Source organism: Neovison vison, chromosome 11 (genome assembly GCF_020171115.1).
Source record: "Neovison vison isolate M4711 chromosome 11, ASM_NN_V1, whole genome shotgun sequence".
Classification (NCBI taxonomy): domain Eukaryota; kingdom Metazoa; phylum Chordata; class Mammalia; order Carnivora; family Mustelidae; genus Neogale; species Neogale vison.
In genome coordinates, this window is record NC_058101.1 from 139,376,535 (window position 1) to 139,400,986 (window position 24,452).

At 41.4% G+C, this 24,452-nt stretch overlaps 1 protein-coding gene across 1 annotated transcript in view; it reads right to left on the minus strand.

The window, feature by feature from the left end:
- The window catches only part of SH3RF1 (SH3 domain containing ring finger 1), a 191,262-nt gene extending 177,827 nt beyond the window's left edge, over nt 1-13,435 (minus strand). The window contains exons 1-2 of the mRNA XM_044224825.1: nt 13,318-13,435; nt 11,290-11,777 (exon numbers count right to left, since the gene is read on the minus strand). Of these exons, the coding sequence (XP_044080760.1) occupies nt 11,290-11,682 (393 nt within the window). The 5' untranslated portion in view covers nt 11,683-11,777; nt 13,318-13,435. The remainder of the gene's footprint in view (nt 1-11,289; nt 11,778-13,317) is intronic.
- Nucleotides 13,436-24,452: the final 11,017 nt, after the last annotated feature.

Below are 24,452 nucleotides of genomic sequence, written 5' to 3' on the forward strand. Positions count from 1 at the left end.
AACTAGATCCTAGGCACTTAACATTCTTTACCTCATACAATCCTCACAACCCAGGAAAGCAGATCTTCATCATTTTACAGATGAAGAAATTAAGCTAATGAAGTAACATGCCCAAGAGCCACACAGATAACAAAGAACAGAGGAAGGTCTGCCTAATGCTAAATCCCCTGCCTTTCCTACTACATCACATTTTCTCTCCAGCAAAAACCACAGAGCCCATAGAAAGATCCATTCAGAGGAAGAGACCAATTCTCTTGCATTTCGCCTGAAAATGTTTGAAAGAGCTTCTGTATTCTTTGGCATCTTCCCCATACTTGATGAAACTTTCTTCTATTCCTGGGCTCGCTCACACTGCCCTCAGCTAGGATGACCATATGGCCTTGTTTGCCCCAGACAGACCCAGTTTACCCCGCTGCCTCTGCAAAATTATCAAAAGCATCCTTTCATGCTCAAAAGTGTAAAGGATAAATTACATGGTCACCCCACTTAAGCCCCTCACTGCACTCCCTTCATCCAGGCTTGTCAGACCTCAGAGAAGCTCAGTTACTTCCATCTCCCCCTTTCAGCATAAAGAATCATGTCCATCAGAGCAGGTGTTCTCAAGTTAGTGAGAAGGGAAAAGGCAACATATTTCTATGATTGCATACCCTTCCAAAGAGCAGGACATTTTAATACATGGACAACCTCCAACTGTCAGAATTTTACGTGGTGTGATGACTACATGAAAAAAAATTCAGGCATAACAGAGGTAGATCATTCCAGGGAGAAGCGGCCCATCAGGCAAACGAGCCCGCCCTGGAGCAGATCAGGCTCCCCACACTGTCCGTGCCTCTCTGTTCTGCCTCAAATCTCAACTTGCAGGTTATCGGACATTCCTCTGAAGGTTCCTGTGGCAGTCAGAAGCATGGGCTTCTTCTGGGATATTAGAGTCTGGTGTCCATGGGTGCCTCTGAGAGGCACCTTTTACTTCATCAACCAAGACCATATCAAGACATCAACCTCAGTTTGTTCTTCATGTTCAATGTCAAAGTGGCCTTGCTAGCATAATTATTTCAAAAAAGTCAGAGAAGCAAAAGAACTTGAATATCAGACAAGCTGTTATTTTACAAAACAAAACCATGGCTTATAAAAGAGAAATCACCCACATAAAGTTATACAGCCAGGTGTAGAAACCAGGTCTCCACCATTCTTGCCACCATGTAGGTGATCCCCAACTTTTACACAGCATACATTTTCATATTCCTACACTGACACCCAATACTTTTTTGACACTGGAGTAGGACTTTCTTGGAATATATATTATGTGTGTGTGTGTGTGTGTGTGTGTGCGCACGTGTATACACATTTCGAGGGGTCACATGATGATGCCTTTCAATTAACACACTAGTTACAGCTGCATCACTGTCTTTGTATAACAGAATTCAGGTTTTTAATATCATCTAATGTTCTGGACTTGTTTTATAAAAATGAACAAAAGAGAGAAAAATGAAAGTGTTCATTCCAGCACATAGTATCATTTGAAATACGTAATGCTGAATGAAAATAATTAGGCCCACCAAAAACAGCAAAAATATTTAGCCTATAGACTTAAGCTCTTCAGCTGTGTTCAACTGTGGAGGAAAGAAGTAAAAACATATGAAATACTAGAAACAACTCATCAAAACACACTCTTAACAGGAAAAACTGAGATTTGCTAACTACATGTCACTTTGAATAAGCTAAGTAAATAAAAATTTGTTTGAAATTTAATTTTTTACACATAATATTTAATCTATATGTTAAAGAACTTTTAAAATTCTTTAAAAACTGAGCAGTTATGTAATTAGGAGTGTACATATGTCTTTAGCTCTAGAGGAACCTCTCCTTATAAAAAAATCAATGTTTAATTTTTAAACATTAGTGCTCAAACACACTTCCAAGAATTTTATACAGATGCCAGGTAACCCACAAGACATTCTTACTCTACTTGCTATTGTTTTATGGGGGGGGGACATCCCTCACATATATTAAAACTAGATATGGAGCACCCTATAATAACCTTCGATTTTATTTCTGTATAATTCCTCATGGTTTAGGACCACTAACTACATCTTAAAATAATGAAAATCCACTCCTGTTTATTCACTGCAACATTATAAACAATAAACATACACTGTTTCAAAAGGATTTTTTTCTTGCAAAAAATAAGGAATTTTTTATTTCCTTAGGCTAATAGAAAAATGTTAAAACTTGACAGTCCTTGCCTTTCTGCACTATATTTAATATAACTTAAAAATTCATTGGCACATCCTCACACTGCTCCCTTTTATTCATTGGCACATCCTCACACTGCTCCCTTTTATCCACATTTCACAACTCAAATAGTCTACTACTTAACTGCTACTGTCAACCATTTGAAATGGCACTTCCACTCCCTTCCCTGCTACCCCAGAAGAGCCCACTTACACATTTATCTGTAACATGGCTGTGTTTACAGATACCCATATGTCACCATTCATGAAGCAACTGCTACCATCCTGACTAAGCACTGGCAGGAACACATACTGCAAAGGACTGCAGGACCACAGGAAGGGTGATTGGGGCTCAGAATTTTTCTTGTTAAGGTTATTACTTTCAAGGTCTTTGAAATTAAAAAAAAAAAAAAAGTAGAAAGACAGACACATTCTTTCTGATAAAAGCTTTGGGAGGGTGAAGAGTCTAAGTTCCACAGTGAGGGAGCCTTACTGCAAAGCTATTTCCAAGTGTAATATTTCGGTTACAAGTACACCACACTATGCTATGTTGCTATGTAAAAGAGGCTTGCCTGACTTGACATCTGATTTGATACCTGAGTTCCTCACTATACTTTGTTGCCATACATAATTTCTATCACAAGTATTCTTACTATACTGTACTACATATACTATGTTGCTCTACCATCATGGATCCTCATCAAGAATCTTGCTAGAAAATGAATTACAAAGTCATTTGTCTTTTGGCCTTAAAATGAAAAAGGCTCTTCATGTATTGTCTCAGGTTTACTTAAGCCATATTAACGCCAACGGGAGAGGGTATGGATTAATAAAAAGAGCAAGTACCTGACTGTGGGGGGGGGGGGAAGCAGGCATTCTTTTCAGCAGAGGAGGACAGTTAAGGAATGGAGGTGCACAGAGGAGCTAGGGACTCTTGGAATGGTGAAGTGGAGGTAGGTATTAACAGACTGCCCTATCTTTTCTTCGTCTATTTTTAATCTTTCTTTTCCCCAAGCCAGAGACTATGGGGCAAAATGAGCCATCTGTGAATGCAATCTGGAAAAACAACTGAAGGAAGGAAATGGAATGGCATGGGAGTCCTGCTCTCCTTCTCCCCCTTTCTGTTCCAAAACTTCTTCCATTTCCCCCATCTTAGCCACTTGGAAAACGCAGACCATGGCTGCAGACAGAACAGTGCAAGGTGGCTAGAAGGCAGAAAAGTGACAGACTACAGACGTTCCATACCAGCAGAGGCTGGAGCTCAGGGTGAGGGGCTGAAGAACCCATGGCAGAAGTGAGGCTTTTCAGAGAGCAGGAAGAACAGCAGCAAGGGCTGATGATGAAAGCAAAAGTAGACTTTATCTCATTTTCCTCTCTTCCTCTGTCCAGCCAGCAATAGCAGAATGACCTCCCCTTCCTTTCCTCTCTTTCAGTAAGCCACAGGAAAAATAAGGGCCGAGGGAATGGTAATCAAAGTAGGGGAAATGGGGAAAGAACCCCGCAAGGATAGCCAGAGACAATGAACATTCATCAGGTTGTTTCTCACAGGAAAGGGACCAAAACAACTGAGCTCATGTCCTCATTTTGCATAGCTCTACTTTCCTTTAGTGATCTTTTGAATTTCTTCTCTAGTATTTGGTTCTTATCACCCAATTAGAAATGATATTAAATTCCTTGTGAGGAAGACTGATCATTTTTATAGAAATGATACTCATAATAATATATCCATTTACAGGGACTTTATAATTTTCAGAATGTTTGCACATCAATTCTTGCATTTATCTATAAGGTAACTATTAACCAGTACAGAAAATGTTAACCAATTTTTTTTATTAACATTTAAAGTGTTGTTTGTTTCAGGGGTACAGCTCTATGATTCATCAGTCTTACACAATTCACAGCACTCACCATAGCACATACCCTCCCCAATGTCTACCACCCAGCCACCCCATCCCTTCCACCCCGGCCCCTCCAGCAACCCTCAGTTTGTTTCCTGAGATTAAGAGTCTCTTATGGTTTGTCTCCCTCCCAGGTCCCATCTTGTTTCATTTCTCCCTCCCTTCCCCCACAACCCCTTGCCCTGCCTCTCAAATTCCTAGGAAATAGAACAAAGAAAGGGGTTAAAGACAGATGAAATGTTCAGAGAATATACAGCTAAGGATCCTTAGAAGGTGATTAGAAATCACATCACTCAATCATTCATTCCTGCACTCATTAAATCTGTTATGGGTTGAATTGTGTCCCTAAAAAAATATGTTCAAGTTCTAACCCTCAATACCTGTGAATCCAACTTTATTTGGAAATAGAGTCAAAGTGATGAAATCAAGTTAAGATGAAGTCATATTACTTCAGCGTAGGCCCTATTTCAAAGACTGGTATCTCATAAGATAAGGAAAATTTGGACACAGACACACTGGGAAGGAATGTGAAGATGGAGGAAGAGACTGGAGTGATGTGTCTACAAGCCAGGGAACCTCAAGGACTGCCAGAACTACCAGAAGCTAGGAAGAGGCAAGGAAGGATTCTCCCCAGAGAGTTTCAGAAAGAGCATGGCTCTGCCAAAACCCTGATTTCAGACTCCAGAACTGTAAGAAAATAAACTTCTGTTGTTCTAAGCCACCCAGTTTGTGGTACTTTGCTATAGCAGCTCCAGGAAACTAATAAAACATTCATTCAACAATCTCTTTTTGAGTGTGTAATATGTGCCAGATACCACAAAGGATTCTTAAAGTGCAAGATGAACCAAACTCAGCAATCCTTGTACCCCCTACTCCCCGCATGGAGCTGGGGGACTTAAGGTTCTACAGTTCCGTGCTGACAAAGTCTGGAAAAACCAAACAGCCAGTTGATGACAGCAATGGGACCCAAGACCAGAACCTCTGACCTCCAAACCACATTCCTGCCATGCACCAAGCTAAAGAAGGTCTGGTTTCCTGGTCTACTGTCACTACAGCTTCATTTGTCCCTTTAAAACAACAACAGTGAACACAGTAAGGGCAGTAAAGACACCAGAACCTCCACTTAAAACCTGTCCCTATCTGAAGTAGCACGAGAACCCAGGAAGAATGTCTGTCACTTAAGCAGAGTGTGGGTAAGGGGAGGAAGCTACTGGAATCGGACAGGCTGCGGTGAAACCCTATCTCCATTACTTTCTAGCTAGGAGACATAGAACAGGTTATTCAACCTCTTTGGGTCATCCTTTCCACAACCCTAAAATGAGAATGATACAACAGAATGCCCTCTTATACATCGGTGAGAGCAGACAGTGAAAGCTACGAAGATATATCATTAAACAGAAAACCTCAAACTGCAGAAGAACACATATAATTTTACCCTATTTCTATTAATTTTTTTTCTGGAAAAAAACACACACACACACAAAAACCTCTTCATAGTAGTCACTCCTGGAGATTAAGAATGGAGAGAATAGAAGTCTTGATTTTCTCCTTTACATCATTTTCCACCATTCAGTTTCTTATTATGAGCATATATTACCTTAATTTCTAAAACAGGGAGAAAAATCCTAGTCATTTAAAATGAAGCATGATAATTCTGGGGCGCCTGGGTGGTTCAGTGGGTTAAAGCCTCTGCCTTCGGCTCAGGTCATGATCCCGGGGTCCTGCGAGCCCCGCATCGGGCTCTCTGCTCCGTGGACAGCCTGCTTCCTCCTGTCTCTCTGCCTGTCTCTCTGCCTGCCTCTCTGCCTACTTGTCATCTCTGTCTACCAAATAAATAAATAAAATCTTAAAAAAAATAAAATAAAATGAAGCATGATAATTCAATGAGTTGTTCACTTAAACTAGGTGCATACCTCCCTATGTGTATTATACCTCAATAAATAGGTGTGATGTTTTTAATGAGACAGATACATGTGCTCAGACATGAAAAGGTCATTTCTACTTTAACTCAGCCATTCAGAAACAGCCAGATGCCTCCCTCATCCAAACCACCAAATGAAGACATCAATTCCTGTGTCAGTGCTGAACTGTCTTCCACTGAAGGGAAGCACGTCCCATCCCTCCTAATCCACACTCTCTCTACTCTTTGACCAGACACTTAGTCCAGGGGCCACAATACATGAACTTCACTATAGAGACTTATTCCATTTCTTATAGCATATAGTGAAGCATGCCTTCTTTGTTGTTTCTTTTGTTCTACCTCCCCATAAACTCTTTTTCAACAGAAACATGCATTAAAGCCACCTCCGTTCTAGGATAGATCATAGCACAGAACCGAACCAGAAAAAATTTCTCCACAGGTACCTGTTCACTGACTGGAGGTTAAAGATGGCCAATGGGGCAATTCATAGCAGTAGTTTCCCATACCCTACCCGGAGCCAAAGCGCAGACCTGACTTTCTCCCCTACCCTTCCTTCAATTCTCTTCTTGCCACCTGTCCTTTGGGCAATGCCTCAGACCCACAATGTCCAGTAAAGCACCCTCTCTAAACTCCACTTATAGAAGAACCTGAGAGATAAACAAGTAGTAACAGTTCTCTCCTCCTGACCCTTCCTTCTTTAAACCTAAAATTTTCTGTTTCTGATCATAAACCTTGTTTATTTTGTGAAACTATGCCAGGCCACTTGGGCAGTTGAGGGGGGTAGAGGAGACCAAAGAACTGCTCGAAGTTACTGTATGTTGGGAGTAAAGAGCACAGAACTTTTGGACTACTGCAGGTCTTAGGGGGAACCACGACAGAAGGGACTGGCAGTGGACCAAGGCCATTCAAGAGGATGACATTCAGGAGTACATCCATAGTTAGTGTTTAGTTTGCTAGGGCTGCCATAACAAAGTAATACAGATCGACTGGCTTTAACAACAGATACATATCTCATCAGTTCTGGAGGCTAGAAGTCTAAGATCAAGATGTCAGCAGAGTTGTATTCTTCTGGAAGCCTCTCTCCTTAGTTTGCAGATATCCATCTTTGTGTGTCTTCACATGCTCTTCCTTCTATGTCTCTCTGTGTCCTAATACCCTCTTATAAGAATACCAGTCATGGGGCACCTGAATGGTTTAGTGGGTTCACCGTCCGACTGTTGGTTTTGGTTCAGGTCATGATCTCAGGGTTGTGAGATCAAATCTCATGTTGGACTCCAGGCTGGGCATGAAGCTTGCTTAGGATTCTCTCTCTGTCTGTAAACCCCATTCTTGCTCACTCGAAAACACAAAACAAAACAAATACAACTCATACCATGGATTAGGGCCTACCATATGACCTCATTTGACCTTAATCACCTCTTTAAAGTTGCTATTCTCCAAACACAGTTGCATTCTGAGGTACTAAGGGAAACGACCTCATCTTATGATGGGTGGGGGGAGGTCAGGGGCACAATTCAGCCCATAAGAGTCAGCAACAGGGAAAGGGAGAGAAAGGAGCTGCAAGTGCAGCTATGGAGAGATGAAAGCAGACTCTACATTTGGAGAAGGAAATTTCACCTGTTCCCCCAAATCCAGAATTCCCTTTCTCTCTCAGTCCTTTGACACAAAACTCCCATTTCCATTCTGAGCCCTGATGACTGCTGATTCCTAATGATTCATCTTTCTAATCCCAAATGCAGAGCCCTTACTAGCTCTACCACTCCTCTGGCCCTTAACCCCAGGTGGCCTGTGGTGGCTCTTGATACCTTGTACATGACTCACTTGAGGCTTCCTCTCAGGTCACTATCCCATCCCATGCTCAATCCACGTTCACCTTACACTGCTTCTTCACAGGATTCATACCTGTCCCACTACAGATCAAGGCCACTGGAATACTCTTCTCCTTCTCCTCGCCTGCCCAGCCCTCTCTCAACTAATTAATAGCATCTTATCCTTAAGATCTCAGCTCAAATGCCTCTTTCTCAAGAAAGCTTTTGAAGATACCCCCCACACACACACACACATCTACCCTAAACACAGGCCTTCTCCTATCCTCTCTCCTAGCTTTCTGTCATAACACTACCAAATTTAATTACATACTTGCATTGTTATTATGCTATTAACATGTGTCTCTCCCACAAGACTGGCATATACTCATAAGTACATAAGTGGAATCCGTATCTGGTTTATCCATCATTACCTACTGGGCCGCTAGAGCAGTGTCTGGCACCCGTAAGTGCTCAGTAAATATTTGTTAGCTAAAGAAAAGAATAAATGAAGTGTGAATTAGTGTAAATCAGTGATTATATAGATTTATTTTTGCTGAATAAACTCACTTTGAGATAGAGGCAGTGTGAAATCATTAATGATTCCTAGATGACACACAGATATGAAGAGATCTTGAACCAATGGAACCATTCACAGAAAGCAGAAATTTAACTGTTCTCCTATGTCACAATTCTGTCAAAATTACTTAAACATGTTTTCTATATGGAATTTTGCATGTGTATTAATTTTTTTATATATTATCTATCTTCTGCAGGTATTTTTAGTCCTTTAAATAGGTTATCTGCAGTCCCACTCTCCCTGTGGCTCATTCCACTGCTCAACTTTGGCCTAAAACCAACAGAATTCTTTACATGGGGTAAAGAACTGACAGAGCCCCATAGTGACTCCAATTCAACACTTTTTCATTTTCTCCTTCATATTGAGCAGGAAACACTCAAATTCTGGGAACAAGATCTGTGTCACACATTGGAAATGTTCATATCTGCTGATAACACTCAATCTACCTCTGCTAAGTGCATGAGGAAGCCACATGGTCACAATCTAACGGAACACAGAACATAACTAATACACTGAAGCAACATTCCATATGTTATCACTTTCAGCTTTACACAACATGTGGAAACAGGCTTCTGTACCACTTGGTTGTGTCAGAACATCTAAAAGAGGAGAATGCATGTTTGGGATTTATTATGGTCACTCACCTCAGGAAAGTGGCCAAAGGAGTGCATTACAACCTTCACATGTCTGTATGTTACAGATTTCTTTTTTAAAAGAAGTATTTTCTGGGATGTACTTATCCTTTGGGTACTTGGACTATTTGTGCAACCCTGGTTCCTTTGAATGTTTGAAAGCAAAAGGTACCAGTAACTACTAATGAGAAATTATTTTACAATAGAAAACAAAACTGGTCTTTTTTAAGTATTGCAGCATTTGCATGAACTCAGATTACTGAGTAATTTTGTTTCTTGTTTTGTCCTCTGCTCTCTGTGCCTCCCCACCCCTTAAAGTAACAGACACCATCTTCTGTTTTTTTAACCTCAACTATTTTATCCAAGTTCACCAGGGCTTCTCAGTGAGTAATTTTCCTCATGCTAAAGAAAAAACATGCAGCAAACAGGAACTCATATAAGCCAGAAAAATAACAGTAACATCATCAAAATCTCAAAATAATTTACCCAAGAAAAGTGAAGCTCAATTTTGAGAGCTTAGCAATTGAAATAAATGAACATTACAGCATTATACAGTCAATTTTTATGTTTTAAAGAAAACTTAAAATTCAAAAGACATTAAGTTGAATGCTTGAAACCCTTTTCTTAAATTCCTTTTTATCAGTAATCAAACATTCAATGCATTGCTCACAACAGGTAAAGCAATGTGTCAACAACTAAGACACTTCCATTCATAGCCAGAGGCTACAAGTCTCTAGTCTAATTAACAAGGAAATAAAATCTCCAAAGAAGCAAATCTACTCCCTCATTAAGCTAAGCAGACCTGGGTCTCATGTCTCAGAAATGACCAAATTGATCACTGGTTGTGAGGTTAAAATATTAATGATTCTATAAATAGTCAATGCACCAGTAAACTCCATAAAATAAAGGAAATCCTAGGGAAGTGCTATAAGCAGACCAACTTCACAATACATGGGCTTCAAATATGCAAAGAAAACTACCCTAGCCCAAAGTTCTCACTATCTTTAAAAAAAAAAAAAAGAATACAAATCAAAAGAAGCCTGATATCCTACTAAGGAATTGTTTCCTAGTAATAAAACTCTTTCCTATTTTACATCTAGTGATATAAATACTTTCTATCATTTTAAAGGATGAACTCCAGAAGGAAGTGAGGGAATGGTATAGCTTCTGATATTCACATCTGTGAATTTATACTATATAATGCCTATCCCAATGGCTATTGTAACACTAAATGAAAAAAGTCAGTTATGAGTGTTCTCCCATGAATATTTGAAAAAAAATTCTTATGCAAATTAACTGTTCTTCAAAACTATATTTTGTCAGTTTGGCCAATTATCAAATTTGTTTCTTCCAACAAAAATGAAATTGTTTTAATTATCTGATGCTCATGACTACTTCTTATTTTTACAAAAATGAGAATGTGTTTTACTAGAATACCATCACCCACAATATAATATAGATCTATTCAAAATAACTTACCTTCTAGGAATTTAAAATAAGGTAACTGTCCAAATATTTAGGTTCATTTAAAATTATTTCAGCCCAAACCCAAAACCCCAGAAAAATCATTTTGTTGGAAACATTTCATTTCACTCCCTACAAAACCCAACATAAAGCTAGGTTTTCTGTTACACGTAGTCCTAAAAGACATTTCGTTGCTACAGCAACGAAACTCAGCTACCTGTGGCCATGATTTGTTAAGAATTCCTCCAACCAGTAAATTCTGTGCTGTGCATTCATAAAACCAAGAGAATGGCTAGAATAGCTCAATGTAACATAAAAATTAAGGTTTAATTTCCAGCTTATGATTCACCCACATACATATGTGTAACTTGTATCATATATGTACATATATACATAACTATGGTTCTCCCAACTCCATGAAAAAGGGGAAAATCATGCCAAATTTCCATTTTAAAATGGGCACCAAAAAGCTGCTTTGTTTTAGATTTCAGTGAATAATTGCTACCTCTTCCCCAAAATTTATCTTAAATGGTAATAGAGACTATCTGGAGAGAATTTTTAAAAACACAAATTTGTTATTTATATCCACTCACATTCCAATAGAAAAAAAAAATCCTGAGGCATAATTTCCTGTCTGTTCCAGTAAGTGTAGCTTCTTCAGCAATGAACTGATTTAGAAAGTATCAAGCAAAAGCATAGAGAAAAAAATGGAGTTGTCACCACCTTCATTCACCAAACTGCTTCTGCAGGCTACTCACCCTCACCGGGGGGCTCCAGGCTTGCACCCGTGGCTGCTGTCCACCCTGGGAGCTCTGCAAATCTTTTGAGCTACAGTTAGCCACAGTGCTACTCTGAGCCCTTAATGCATTTGTGCAGTTCGTTCCACTGCCCCCACCAGGGCCAGGTTTCCAAGGCCTCTGCTTGATGCCATCCAGAAGTCTGACCAGCAGGATGTTACTTGGAAGCTCCTCAACACCCGAGCCAACAAGAGTCCTGCACTCGGGACACCGGAGTTCATTTCGGGAACCTACAATCCCCAGCAAACATCGTTTGCAAAACGTATGCTGGCAAGGCAAGACCTTTGCCGAAGCGTCAAGCCGCTCTAGACACACAGGACACTCCAGAAGATCCAACAAGGAAGATTCATCCATCTTTATCTAGTTTACTGAAAAAAAAGCTTCAGAAATGTTCATAGTTGTGTGCATCCCTTAAAGTGATTCATGTAACATCCATTTCAGACTTTGCTCTGGAGTAATGGGGGAGGGGGAGGAGAGAAGACAGAAAATTAGTACTGTTATTTGGGGGAAAAGGTTCACAGAGGAGCCAAGAACCAAAAAGTACACAAGAGTGCTTCCTCTGAATAGCGCAGCTTTGCTTTGGAATGTGGTTCCTGAACTCCAAAGTCAACAATTAAAATCAAAATGGGCTTTTTAAACAATTCAAAATTATTCCCTAAAGATATCTAGGAGTTCACTGTGCAGAAATACCTATCAAGTACTATACAGAATTCCTGCAATAAAATGGGATTTATGAAATGCAATAAAGAACATTATTTCTTCAGCCCTCAAAGTGATATTGGCTGCCTTAATCAAGTCCTCAACTCATATGAGAGGCTGAACTGAAGCAACCGAAAGTTTCCTCTACCTGAAATTACTTTTAAACTCAACAAACTTCCCAATCTTTAAGCTACTTTAGTGTTTAAGAAACCATGCCTCATGTGATCACTTGCGGTAAATGATCCCAATATTAAATACATATGTTTCTTCGCTGCCCTTAAAAATAGAACTGTTTAATCTTGCCCAACCAAAATGAGCGGAAGGTTGACAAATCCAAAGGACACAACTAAAGATCTGTTTGAAAGCAGCTGAAATATAAAAGCACCCTTCACGGCAGTGGTTGACAAAACTCTGAAACGGATTTCTGAACGGCCTGTCCTAATCCCATTCAGAAAATCTGGCAAAATTATCACCAAAAGAATTTGACAATGGAATGCTGGAATGAAAACTGTGAGCATAATATGAAAATGGGCCTATTCAGGAAAAAGCATTTAAAGCCGTGACTGCGCCGCTCTCCCCTACCACCAAAATAAATGTAAAGGGGAATACCTAAGAGAAAAAGGGTAAGAAGACTGTGATGGAAGCATTAACAGCTGTTCTGGACAGAGCCGGGAAGCGGCGAGCCCCAGGGCTGCGCCCCTCTCCCACGCTGCCAAGCATAGGTACTCCCAGACCCGCAGGGAGGCGCGGCGGCAACTCGCCGCAGACACACCCCGGAGCCAGGTGTTGGCGACCAGGGACAGGGAAGGTCCCGGGCGGGCGCTGCAGCCTGGCCACTGCCGCCACCGGGATCTCATTCACCAGCACTCCTCTCCACCACCCTTGGGGTCAGGCCGGGCACATAAATCCCCCCCAAAACGACTGCTGGAAGTTCTCAAGGACTTAAAAATAAATCCGCAGCCTTAAGTTGCGAAAGTCAGCCCCACAGAGTGCCACCTTTCGGGAAACATCTATGACGCCGCAGAGATGAGGCGGGAGTCCCCAGAGAGAGCGAACCACGGGAGAGAAGGGAGTGTCGGGTTGCGCCCGGGGAGACCGCGGCACCGAGCCGGGGCAGCTTCCTGCCGGGAGTCGGCAGCCCGCACCGTCCCGGCTCCGGGCCCACGGGGACCCGAGGGCGGAGGGACTTGAGGGACCGACTAGCGCGGAGGGGAGCGGGCGCCCCGACCACCTCCTCCATGGCCGCGGGCGTCTGCACGCGTCGGCTCCCCGCACGGCCCCTCGCCCTACCTCGCGCCTCGGCTCCTCCTCTTTGTTCGCGGCCCCGCAGCGGCGGCGGAGCCCGATGCAGATGCGGCCCCGCAGCGCCCGCCTCTCGCAGCGTCTCTGACGCCGCGGCGGCACCCGGAGACTCCTCTCTGCTGCCCCCCTCGCGGGTGCACACACACACTCCGCCGCCGCCTCCTCCCACTTTCCCAGCCGAGCAGGGCGGAGGAAGAAGAAGAGGAGGAGGAGGAGGAGGAGGAGGAGGAGGACGCGGAGCCACTGCGGGCGCCCGGGGCGCGAGGGGGCGGCCCCGCACCACAGCGCCTCCCCCCGGAGCGGGCGCGGCACCTCCGGGAACTGCGGACCCGGCGCGCCTTCCTCCTGGCGCTGAGGTACCTGCGCGCGGTTCCCGCCGCCTCCCCCGCCGAGGGCGAGTGGGGGCGGGGGCCTGAGGGGGCGCTGGAGAGCTGAGAGTCCCGGAAGCGGGGTCCCCAGGAGCGACGGAGGTAGTTGGTTTGGGGGCACACGCCTCTCCCTGAGGGAAACGCGCCTGAAAAATGAAGCAATGGGAAGGGGAAAGGGTTGGGAGAGGCGGCGGAGTGAGGAAGGACGGCGCCATGGGGCGGGGGCCGGCCGCGTCCTACTCAGGCCCAGTGGTGCCCGGCGGCCCGGGACGGACGACTCGGGGCGGGACCAGCTGCGGCGCGGGAGAGGCGGGGGCCGGGGAAAGGGCGGGAGCAGCCCTGGCGGGAACGGATCCCACTTTCCCTTGCATCTGTACGCCCAGGCCTGCGGAGACACTTGGTAGAGCGAGAGTTAAGTGTTGTTACCCCGAGGTCCGAGAGAGGCCCGGTGGATCAGCGGGGAAACAGTCCCAGGGCAGCTGTCCACCGGCCCGTGCTCTGGCCGCCGCCGGCTGACACTGCTCCCCGGGCCTCCGGCGTCCAGGCATCACGCTGCCTCCCCGGGGCACAAACCCGAGCCCGCTGGGAGGATTGCTGACCCAGAAACTCAAAATGGGAGGGGACAGAGACGAGGAAAACAGTTGCGGGGATTTACTGTTGTACCCGCCCTAAATGGGGAAAACTCAAAGTCTGACCCCAGGTGAGCTGGCACCGGGGAGCTAGCTGAGAGGCGCCTCTTTTATCTGAGCCTGGGAGGCAGCCATAACCGTCACTGTAATCTTTGTTTCGGTTGCCGCAGGCGCACACCTGTAAACTCTGAAATGTAGTTTTGAAAAACATGTCCACAGGTTTTCAGATTTGTTTTTCAGACTCGATTCAGAGGGGGAAACAAATTAAAATTTTGTCGTTATCTCAACGTTGCCTTGGTTTTATTTGCATTCCCCATCAACTTACAAAAAAGGTATCCCAAATACCCTTCCTCAAAGGTGTGCAGAAACTGAAAATAAGAGGACTTAAAGATATTATGCAAGAAATCCCTGCCTAGCCAGCGAGCAGGGTGACATTCTGAAGGGGAGCCAGATTATTTTCTAGTCTCCACCCAGGCCGCTGCTGGAACTATTCGAGAACAATGAGATCACCTAAGAAAGAGAAAAAAAAAGTTAACAGTTAATAATTATCATTCATTGTATGTGCTAAACATTCTGCATCCATTAATTCAATCCTTACTGTAGTCTCAGACCTTATGCCTCCTTAGCTTTGTTCTGAATAGATTAATATGCTGAGAATCATACCAGAAATAACAGCCGCTTCCCCCTCCATTAGAAGCGAGCAAATACATGTGCATTCGGGCTGAGAAAGCAAGGGAAGGAATGAACAGCATGGAGAATTTTTCATCCAATAATCTAAAAATAAGGTACTCTGAAAGTGACTACTTAGCCTGTATACTTCTCAGCTGGACCTGTGCAGATCAAAGTGGGGCTGACTGGAAGATTATAGTAAGTAAACAGATAAATATGAGTATATGCAGTGTATAGTTCTTAAAACCGAAGTTCAAAGAGGTTCATTTCATCCCCAGGTCACGCAGTCAGTTGTGCTGAACCAAGACTCAACCTCAGATCTCTGGATTCCAAGTACCCTTTCTTACGAAATGCCTCAGGCAAAACTAAGGGTACTATATCTGCTCCTAGGGGAAAGAGGACACTGTTAATCATGTAATTACTCTGGAGAGCAAGGGACAATTTTTTTGTTCTTATTTTGGTTTTTTGTTTGTTTGTTTTTACGGAGAATAATATATAAGGTCATGGGTGGAATGGTGCAGCTCATGAAACTAGGCCAGAAAATCAGTAAGTCACACCCATTACCAAAGAACTGAAGACAGTGTGTCCAAGACTGAAGTGAACAAGGGAGCCCCCCTACACATCCCATGAATAGTAGCTGGCACATGGCTGCCGTTCTTTGAACGTCCCTGGTGCTAGTTCACTATGTTTTGTAGAACACAACTCTTCTATTAGCCTTAATTACTCTAGCTGTAAAAGCAAGTTTTAGGCAAATTAAAATTAAATTGAGCCATCTTTCTTCTGTTAAATGATGAAAAAATAATACCTTTCTTAGAGTGTTCTTGGAAGAGTCAATGAAATAATGTGCTGGTTCTTTGTAATCTGCACCTCTCTATTAAAGAAAGATCTCATTATCATTATCTGCCAAAAATTACCCTGGCAGAGTTATACTGGGTAAAATCCTTTCCACGGTCTTTGAAAAGTTTGAGAAAACACTAATACTTGCAAAATCCTCTCAAGAAAATACTGTAGGGGAAGGAACAGTTGGGGAAAGAGAAGCATGGTCATCTTATCACTTCTGGGAATTGAACATAAAGAATGTAAGTTTGATATACTTATGTCCCCTATGACTGAGTAGATACAAGAAAAATATAAACACACCCTGTACACAGTAATGATAGCTTGGCTTAATACAATTCTGGTCCTCCCAAGACTTCAAAGTACTTTCATAAGAGTTATCTCATTTATCTTCTAGGCATCCCTCTGAAGCAGTAAAGATAGATATAATCATCCTCATTTGCAGATGGGAAAAAATGAGGTGTAAAGCATTTATTGCTTTTAGTAATAATGTTACGACACAAATCAGGCTTTTAAATTCCCAGACCAGAGCCCTCTTTTGTAAGCTTTGGGGTCATGCTTATACATGCATATACATACATGTATCTGATCATCATTTTCCTTCAAAACTTATCTGGCGCCCAGCTGCTGCGACGTTGGAAAATGCAAGCACTATTTACCCAGTTGTTTAAACTAGAAACCTAGGGGTTGTCTTCGATTTCTCCCTTTCCTCTCCATCCCTCTCCATCAAGAAGTCTGCCAGCTATCCCCAAAATACCTCCATTACACTTTTATTCAAGCCACCATCACTCTTTTCCTCTGGCCCTTCTAACCAGCTTCTTTTCTTCCACCCTGTCCCCACAGTCTTAACCCTGAATATAGTGACACCCAGAGCAAAATACAAAAAATGCATAAGAGATCACATTATACCCTTTCTCAAACCTCATCAATTTCTTTCTATCATAGTGGGAATAAAAATTAGTCACCTTCCCTATCTTATGAGTTCATGTGTCACTTGGCCCCTACATCATCCTGTTTGTCTTCTTCATAGTACTGTCCAGCATCTCATTTTTTGATTCCTAATTTATTGCCTATCTCCCTTACCTGAATATAAGCTCCCTGAAAACATGGACCAGGTCTGTCTTCTTTACCACTGTAGCCTGGACAGCCAACCCATGGTGGATACCAGTGACTGATTCTCAAATAAAGAATTAATCAAGTATAGAATTACATGTATTACAATCTTAAAACTACATACATACTTAGTGCTTCACTGGCCCACAGATAGGAAATCAGTCAATGTTCCAAATTCCATTGACAGCCTTTCTTATAATCTATCAGTCAATAAATTTTTATGTAGAAGATGAGGACACAATTCTCTTCTCAGTTAAGCTGCAGAAAAGCTACGTATCACATACCAGCTATGTAACACAGAACATAAACGCAATGCCAGTCTGCATTCTAAGCCTTGGTCACCATCTACTTCATTCTCCAAGCAAGTAGGAAAAGTAAAAGTTACCTCCAGCCCCCCGTTTTCCCTCTGCTCCCTCCCCCACAGATCAATGATCCAGACATCATTAGAAGTGCTTTTTAAATCTGCCCCTTCTCCCAATCCTTATTTCAGGAATGTTGATCTTCTACTTGAACAGTAAATACTTTCTCTGCTTTCAGTCTCTTCAGAGTACTTGATTCTGGAGAGAGCTTTAGAATCAAAGTCTTCTCCATCTACTAACTGGGTGACTGATGGCAAGTTTCTAGTCTTCTGTGCCTCAGTTCCTCCTGTAAAATGGGCCTAAAACTACTACCTGCCCCAGGGGTCTTGTGGAGATTTTACATAAGTCAATAAAAACAGAATGTTTGAAATTATGCCCAACACATGGTAAGTGCTTAATAAATTATGGTTATTTTTACTAGAGGGGCACCGGGGTGGCTCAGTCAATTAAGTATCCTTGATTTCAGCTCAGGTCATGATCTGGGGATCGTGAGATTGAGCCCCACATAGGGCTCTGTTCTGGATGTAGAATCTTCTTAAGATTCTATCTCCCCCAAGTCATGCAGCACATGCCCTCTCTCTCTATCTCTCTCAAAAACAAAAAAAAAAATTTAATATATAGTATATATTAATACATAGTATATATATATATGTATGTATATACATATATATATTAACATCTAGATTCAATCCTGAATCCACTACTTGTTAACTAAATGACTTTGCAAATTTCCCTAATTTTCTGAGTTTCAACTTCCTCATCTATACAAATGCATATAATGCTATCTGCTTTGAAAGCTTATCATAAAAAATTAATGACAAAACTCATTGAAAAATCTAGCTCAGCGTTTTTATGGCACGTAGTGGGGCTCAATAAAATGTTTGCTTCCAGTCTCCTTTCTATGTACATCTGCACCTTTTTCCACATAACTGGATTATCTCTAAGGTTCTTTCCAGCATTAAAAGTGTATCTCCATCCTAACTGCATAAAGGACATCTCAGGGCAATGGATTCCTCTTGTGAAGAGCCAAGTGGTCCTGAAGCACCTTAGTTGTCAGGAAAAGGGGCCCTGATCAGTTAGTCAGGCAAACCCAAAGAAGTTATTTTGGTCTACAGTAGTGGGAAGGTGGTGCAAATTCCACTGTCTGGCAGAAAATCTGAGCAGATGGAGTATTTATAGACACTCCCCAAAGATTTCAGTTCAATCGGATGGATGCTAGGGAGAAAGACTGATGAGTGGGAGGTAACTGAACTGAATCTTCTTCCAGCCTTCTTGAAACAGGTCTGAATATTTGAGGAACAGTTCGACAGCGGAATACCTGGGGAGGGCTTCAGTGCTCTAGGCTGACTCTAATTCTAAACCTCATCTTCAGGGAGTGGGTCTTGAGGTTTAGCGAAGTCAGAATCACCTACAACGCTCATTAAAAATGTGGACATCCTAGTCTTGTTGCTCGAGACTCTCACTTAGTGGGTCTTGCAGGGGTTCAAGAAACAGGTGATTCTAATTCAGGTGATGCTGAGACAACAATTTGAGAAATGCAAACATATAGTTACCCAGAGGCACATTAAAAGAGAGGTGTCCTGGGCATTGACCAAGGAAATACATCTCTAAAGGGCCCTCTAGAGCTCTGGTGTTACTGAGAAGGATATGGGAGCTTGAAGCCGTTCCTGGTTTTCTGGAGACAACAGAAGAGTCATTGTGTATTTCCATCTCCATTCATTCCAGTCTGTCCCCCTCTTCACTGCCCACTTCACCATGCCATGCTGTCTCTCTCATCTAAAAAAAAACACTGGACAGATTTTTTTTTTTTTAGTTTTCTTTTATTTTTTTAAAGATTTTATTTATTTCTTTGGGAGAGAGAGAGAAAGAGCAGAAGCGAGGGAAAGGGGCAGAGAGAGAAGCAGACTCCCTGCTAAGAAGGGAGCTCAACAAGGGGCTCAATCCCAGGACTCTGGGATCATGATCTGAGCCTAAGGCAGATGCTTAACCAACTGAGGCACCCAGGTACCCCATACTAGACAGATTTTTAAAGAATATGAGTTTAAAGTGCAGCTAAAATACTAGTCTGCCCAAAGTAACACACACTTGGCTGGCTCCAAGTTGCCTTAAGACCCCAAACATGACCAGAGTCACCTCTATCACGCCTCGGAAGTTTAACAGCTCAGTGCTATTAAACTCCAGTGAAAACATGCCTGAAAACTAGGTGTCCCTGATATTTTCTGACCCAAGGATAAAGAAAAACTTAACCTACCTGAGGAAAATATAATAGGATTTCTTCCTTTCTATTAAAAAATACTTTCTCTTGTCAAATTCCGTTATCACTCTCAAAGTTTAAACCTTCAAGTGGTCTTTTTTGCTTCTAAGCAAACTTCACCTAACATAACTATTAGAGAAAGAGGAGATAAATATCCATCACTTTATCTAACCGTCTCTGGGAAATGAAATTCCATAATCTTTCCTGGTAATCTATCTTTATATACTCAAGATTGGCTATCAATTTTCAGACTTTTTTCTGATAAAATTTAAAGATAAAGGTTGACTTTCCTAATGCATTTAAATAGGCCAGTTTAAATACACGCACACACACACACACACACACACACACACACGAACATATGCTTGAATTCACTAGAGACTCGTAACATATGACCCAGGTTTCTTTCTTCATTATAATACTGAGCAGAAGATGTGGGTCTTTCTCAATTTATCCACCCTAACTCACATGTGTACTCAAACACCAGCCTATATTCTGTGATTTCAAAATGAGTAGAAATGATCCCATCATAACATTTTCTTTTGTAGCTACTGCCTCCCTTTCTCTCTTCCTTGTTCCCAAATAAAATGTGTTTATTCATATTTTTTCAAAGATTTTATTTATTTATTTATTTGACAGACAGAGATCACAGAGAGGCAGGCAGAGAGAGGAGGAAGCAGGCTCCCTGCTGAGCAGAGAGCCCGATGTGGGGCTCGATCCCAGGACCCTGGGATCATGACCTGAGCCGAAAGCAGAGGCTTTAACCCACTGAGCCACCCAGGCGCCCCTGTATATTCATATTTTTAAAAGCATAATTATCATCACACTAGGTATTGATCATATTATGCTTAACTCATTTTTCCGAAAATTTGCCTGAATGCAGTAAGTGATTTTCCTCCTTTTGTTGACATCAATTTCCTTACTGGTTTTCTGTCCCTATTCCCCTAATCCCATACCTCCAAAATGTTCACCCCAACCTTCACATTGATCCTTAGAATTTCTATTCTTATAGCTTTTTGTACCTGTTTTCTTTCTTTAAAAATTTGTGTCATGTGTGAATCAGGCAAACATAAAGTTTAAAGGAGCAATTTGGAAACTTTGTTAAAGTGGGGCACCTGGGTGGAAATCAGTTAAAAATCCAACTCAGGTAGTGAGTTTCACCTCAGGTAGTGATCTCAGGGTCTTGATCTCAAGGTTGTGAGATTGAGCCCAGCATCAAGCCCAGTGTCAGGCTCCATGCTTAGGGCCCAGTCTTCTGGAGACACCCTCCCTTTCCCTCCCACCACCACCTCTGTAAAATAAATAAATAAATCTTAATTTTAAAAAAAAGAAGAAAAAGAAAAAGAAAAATTTCTTAAAGTAATAAATAAAATCTTTAAAGTTAAATTTCCATGATCAGTTTATGCCACTGAACTTAATTTGATGAAATACAATAAATTTATTACAAACCATTCCCCATGTAGATTACACATGATACAATAAAAGTATCAAATAACTCATCAAAAAATTAATTAATGGTTGATGTTAATGAATTAGACCTAAGTATAGCAATATAGAAGATAATGTTTTTAATTGTCTTACTCAAAACAATCTTTTTTCTCTGTAATTTAAAATGAGCACTGATAGAGTTTTTAAAAAATAGGAAACCAAGATGGTATCAGTCTAGTTGACATTATTCTCTTCTACAAAATTGTGAAGACTAAAGATGAAGATAATTTCCTTGTTTTCTATGATGCTTTTATGCAAAAATGATAATTTGCATAATTTCTTCAGTCTCAATTGAATTTCTGAAGCTATTTTTCAAGCAAACTTCCACATGTCTCCAGTGTACACCATCTGTCTCATCTCTCTCTCTCTCTTTTTTAAGTATTACAATTATCTTGTAATAGAAGCTGTCAAATCTTTATTCCCCAAGGATTCTTTCTTTTGATAAATGAAAAGGAACTGTATATATTGTTATGTGTAGTTGTATGAATGTGACGGGGGTTAAGGAAAGGTTAGATGTTCAAAGCAGTTATGGCTAAATTGACATATTGGAGGAAATGTGATCAGGTAAGCTGGCTGGAGTTTTTTAAATCAGATTCTTTACCCTAGGAAAATCAAGGAATGTTTAGTCAAAAGGTCAGGAAGCGCTGAAGCAAAGAAGAATTCACAAATACTCTTACTAAGGGTTCTGTGGTCAATACTACAATCATTAGAGAAAATATGAAAAAAAAGAGGATGACTTTACTCACAAGCTGCAAATTGCATATAAAGCCTGTTGGCATTTCCAAATGGTTGATGCTTTTACTGGGGAATCAAGTTTTATGTTTACATAGTAAGTTTATACTCAGCAGGAACTTCAGGAAATCGTATGGATTGCCAAGAAAAAGTCCATATTGAAGTATCTTTTAGAAAAAAAAAAAATTCTGCCAAAAACATTTAGAAGGCTTTAAAAAAAAATGAAGTTTGTAAGGAAATGCAATAGATAAAATTTATGTAGTACTCAAAATTTACAACCAGCATATTTTATAGCATTTCATAAAAATTTTATGCAACTCAATTTCAATCAATTTGTAGAGCTATAATTACTGAAATCTAGTAAGAAGCTGCAAAGTACAGTTAAAGCTTCCACTATCCAGAATCCTTGAAGAATGGGTCACTCTGAAAAACTCAGTTTTATTTGACTAAAAATATTTGAAATATAGTTTAAGTTTCCCTGGGTTTTGAAATAAAAGACACTGGAAATTAAGATTTCAGGATGACTCCAGGCCATCATTATAAATATTGGATTTGTACAAAGAGAATAATTAACTGTGGTGTCTGATTGCCTTGTGTTTGAGTTCTGACTCTGGAAATTTTTACTTAGGTGACTTTAAGAAAGTTATTTAATGTCGTCAGCCTTAGTTTCATCATCTGTAGAAGGGAGATGACGGTACCTATCTCTTTGGTTGTTGTGAAGCTTGATTAAAAGAGAGAATAAAAGGACCTCTGGGTGGCTCAGTTGGTTAAGCATCTGCCTTTGGCTCAGGTCATGATCCCAGGGTCCTGGGATCAAGTCCCGCACTGGGGGGGGTGGGCCCTTGTTCAGTGGGGAGCCTGTTTCCCCCTCTCCTGGTTGCTCTCCCTACTTATGCATGTGTTCTCTCTCTGACAAATAAATAAAATCTTTTTTAAAAAGAGAGATAGAATACATTTGAAATACTTAGTGTATTTACATAGCACTTAGTAAGACCTCAGTAACGTTTAACTAGTCTTAGTATTAATATTAGTGTTAGTATTGACAGGATTATTTTACATTGAGGTACTTAAAAGCATTTTTATAACAGCAAAATTCTATATTTTTAAATCCTTGTGTTTATCACTTTTTCAATTGTTGTTTTGTTTTCGTCTTTCTTCTCTTTCTATTGGCACCAGGAGCTGCCCAAATATTTTTTTTTAGATTTTATTTAGGGGCACCCGGGTGGCTCAATTGGTTGAGTGGCTACCTTTGGCTCTCAGGTCATGATCCCAGGGTCCTGGGATTAAGCCCCACATCAGGCTCCCTGCTTGGTGGAGAGCCTGCTTCTCCCTCCCCTTCTGACTGCCACTCCACGTGCTTGTTCTCTCTCTTTCTCTTTATCAAATAAATAAAATCTTAAAAAAAAAAAAAAGAACATGTTCTAATCAAAAGCAAGTTTTAAATGATTGTCCCTCCTTGGTTTCTCTATCCTAATTCTCAGTGAACATAAAGCCTACAAATACTTCTGGAACTCTTGAATTTTAAGAGCAAGAGGAGGGGGAGAGAGAGAGAGAGAGAGGGAGAGAGAAAGAAGCAGGAGGAGGGGAGGGGCAGAGGAACAAGCAGATTTCCCCCACCACTGAGCAGAGAGCCCAATATGGCCCCATCCCAGGATCCCAAGATCATGACCTGAGCTGAAGTCAGACACTTAACCATATCAGCCACCCAGGCATCCCTAGGAGCAGCCCAGATCTTTTAGTGGTGAGGGTTTGGAAGTGCCAGGTGGGAGGAAGAGCAGATCAGGGGGCCAACCCAAATGCCCTGGCTGTCAGCAACTTCACTTTTCAGAGCTATCGCTAAGCTCCAGACCCATCTTCATCTCCACTTGTGATTCTAACCATTAGAAGGAATCCAAAGTCTTTACATATTCTTGGCCTGCAATATGCTCTGGTGTTTGACTCTCATGTTGGGAGTCCTCCTCTCCCCCTCACCACCTCCTCACCACTTTTGGTAAGTAATCATCAGCTATGGGTTTTGGCTTAAACTTCTCTTGGCCCTCAGTTTTCAGAGATTTTCTTCTGAGCATGTAAGTCACTTGGCCTACCTCCAACGGCTGATTTTTTCATATTCCAGCCTTCTCAGTTGGGCCCAGCAATAGATCTACAGACTATGACTTCTTACTATTTTCACAGTAGCCATCTTTCTCAATTAATTTATCAAACTGCTAACATCTCAGTAATCAATTAACCCAATGGTAAGACTTATCTGTAGAGCAAGAAAAATTGGTAAAAATGCAGCAATACCATCAAAGTTCATCTTCTCCTTATCTGTATCCACCCCTTCTCCCAAACCAATATATATGGTATATATGTAGGTATGCTTCTTATCTTTCTACAAGTTCAAATAACCATATATAAAATATATATATACCTATACTGGGAAGTTAACTCTGTTTAAAAAATAGAGTTATATCTTATATATTTCTCTGCATCTTGCTTTTTTGTCTCTAAAACATACAGTGTAGGACTCCCTTTTAGTCAACAAGCATAGAACTAACATTCTTTATATTGCATAGTTTTCCTTGGAATGGTTGTGTCCCAACCATTTTCCTATTAATAGTTGCCTATTAAAAAAAAAAATAGTTGCCTATTAATTCACTCTTTTGTCTTCCATAATTAGAAACAGAGCTGCAAT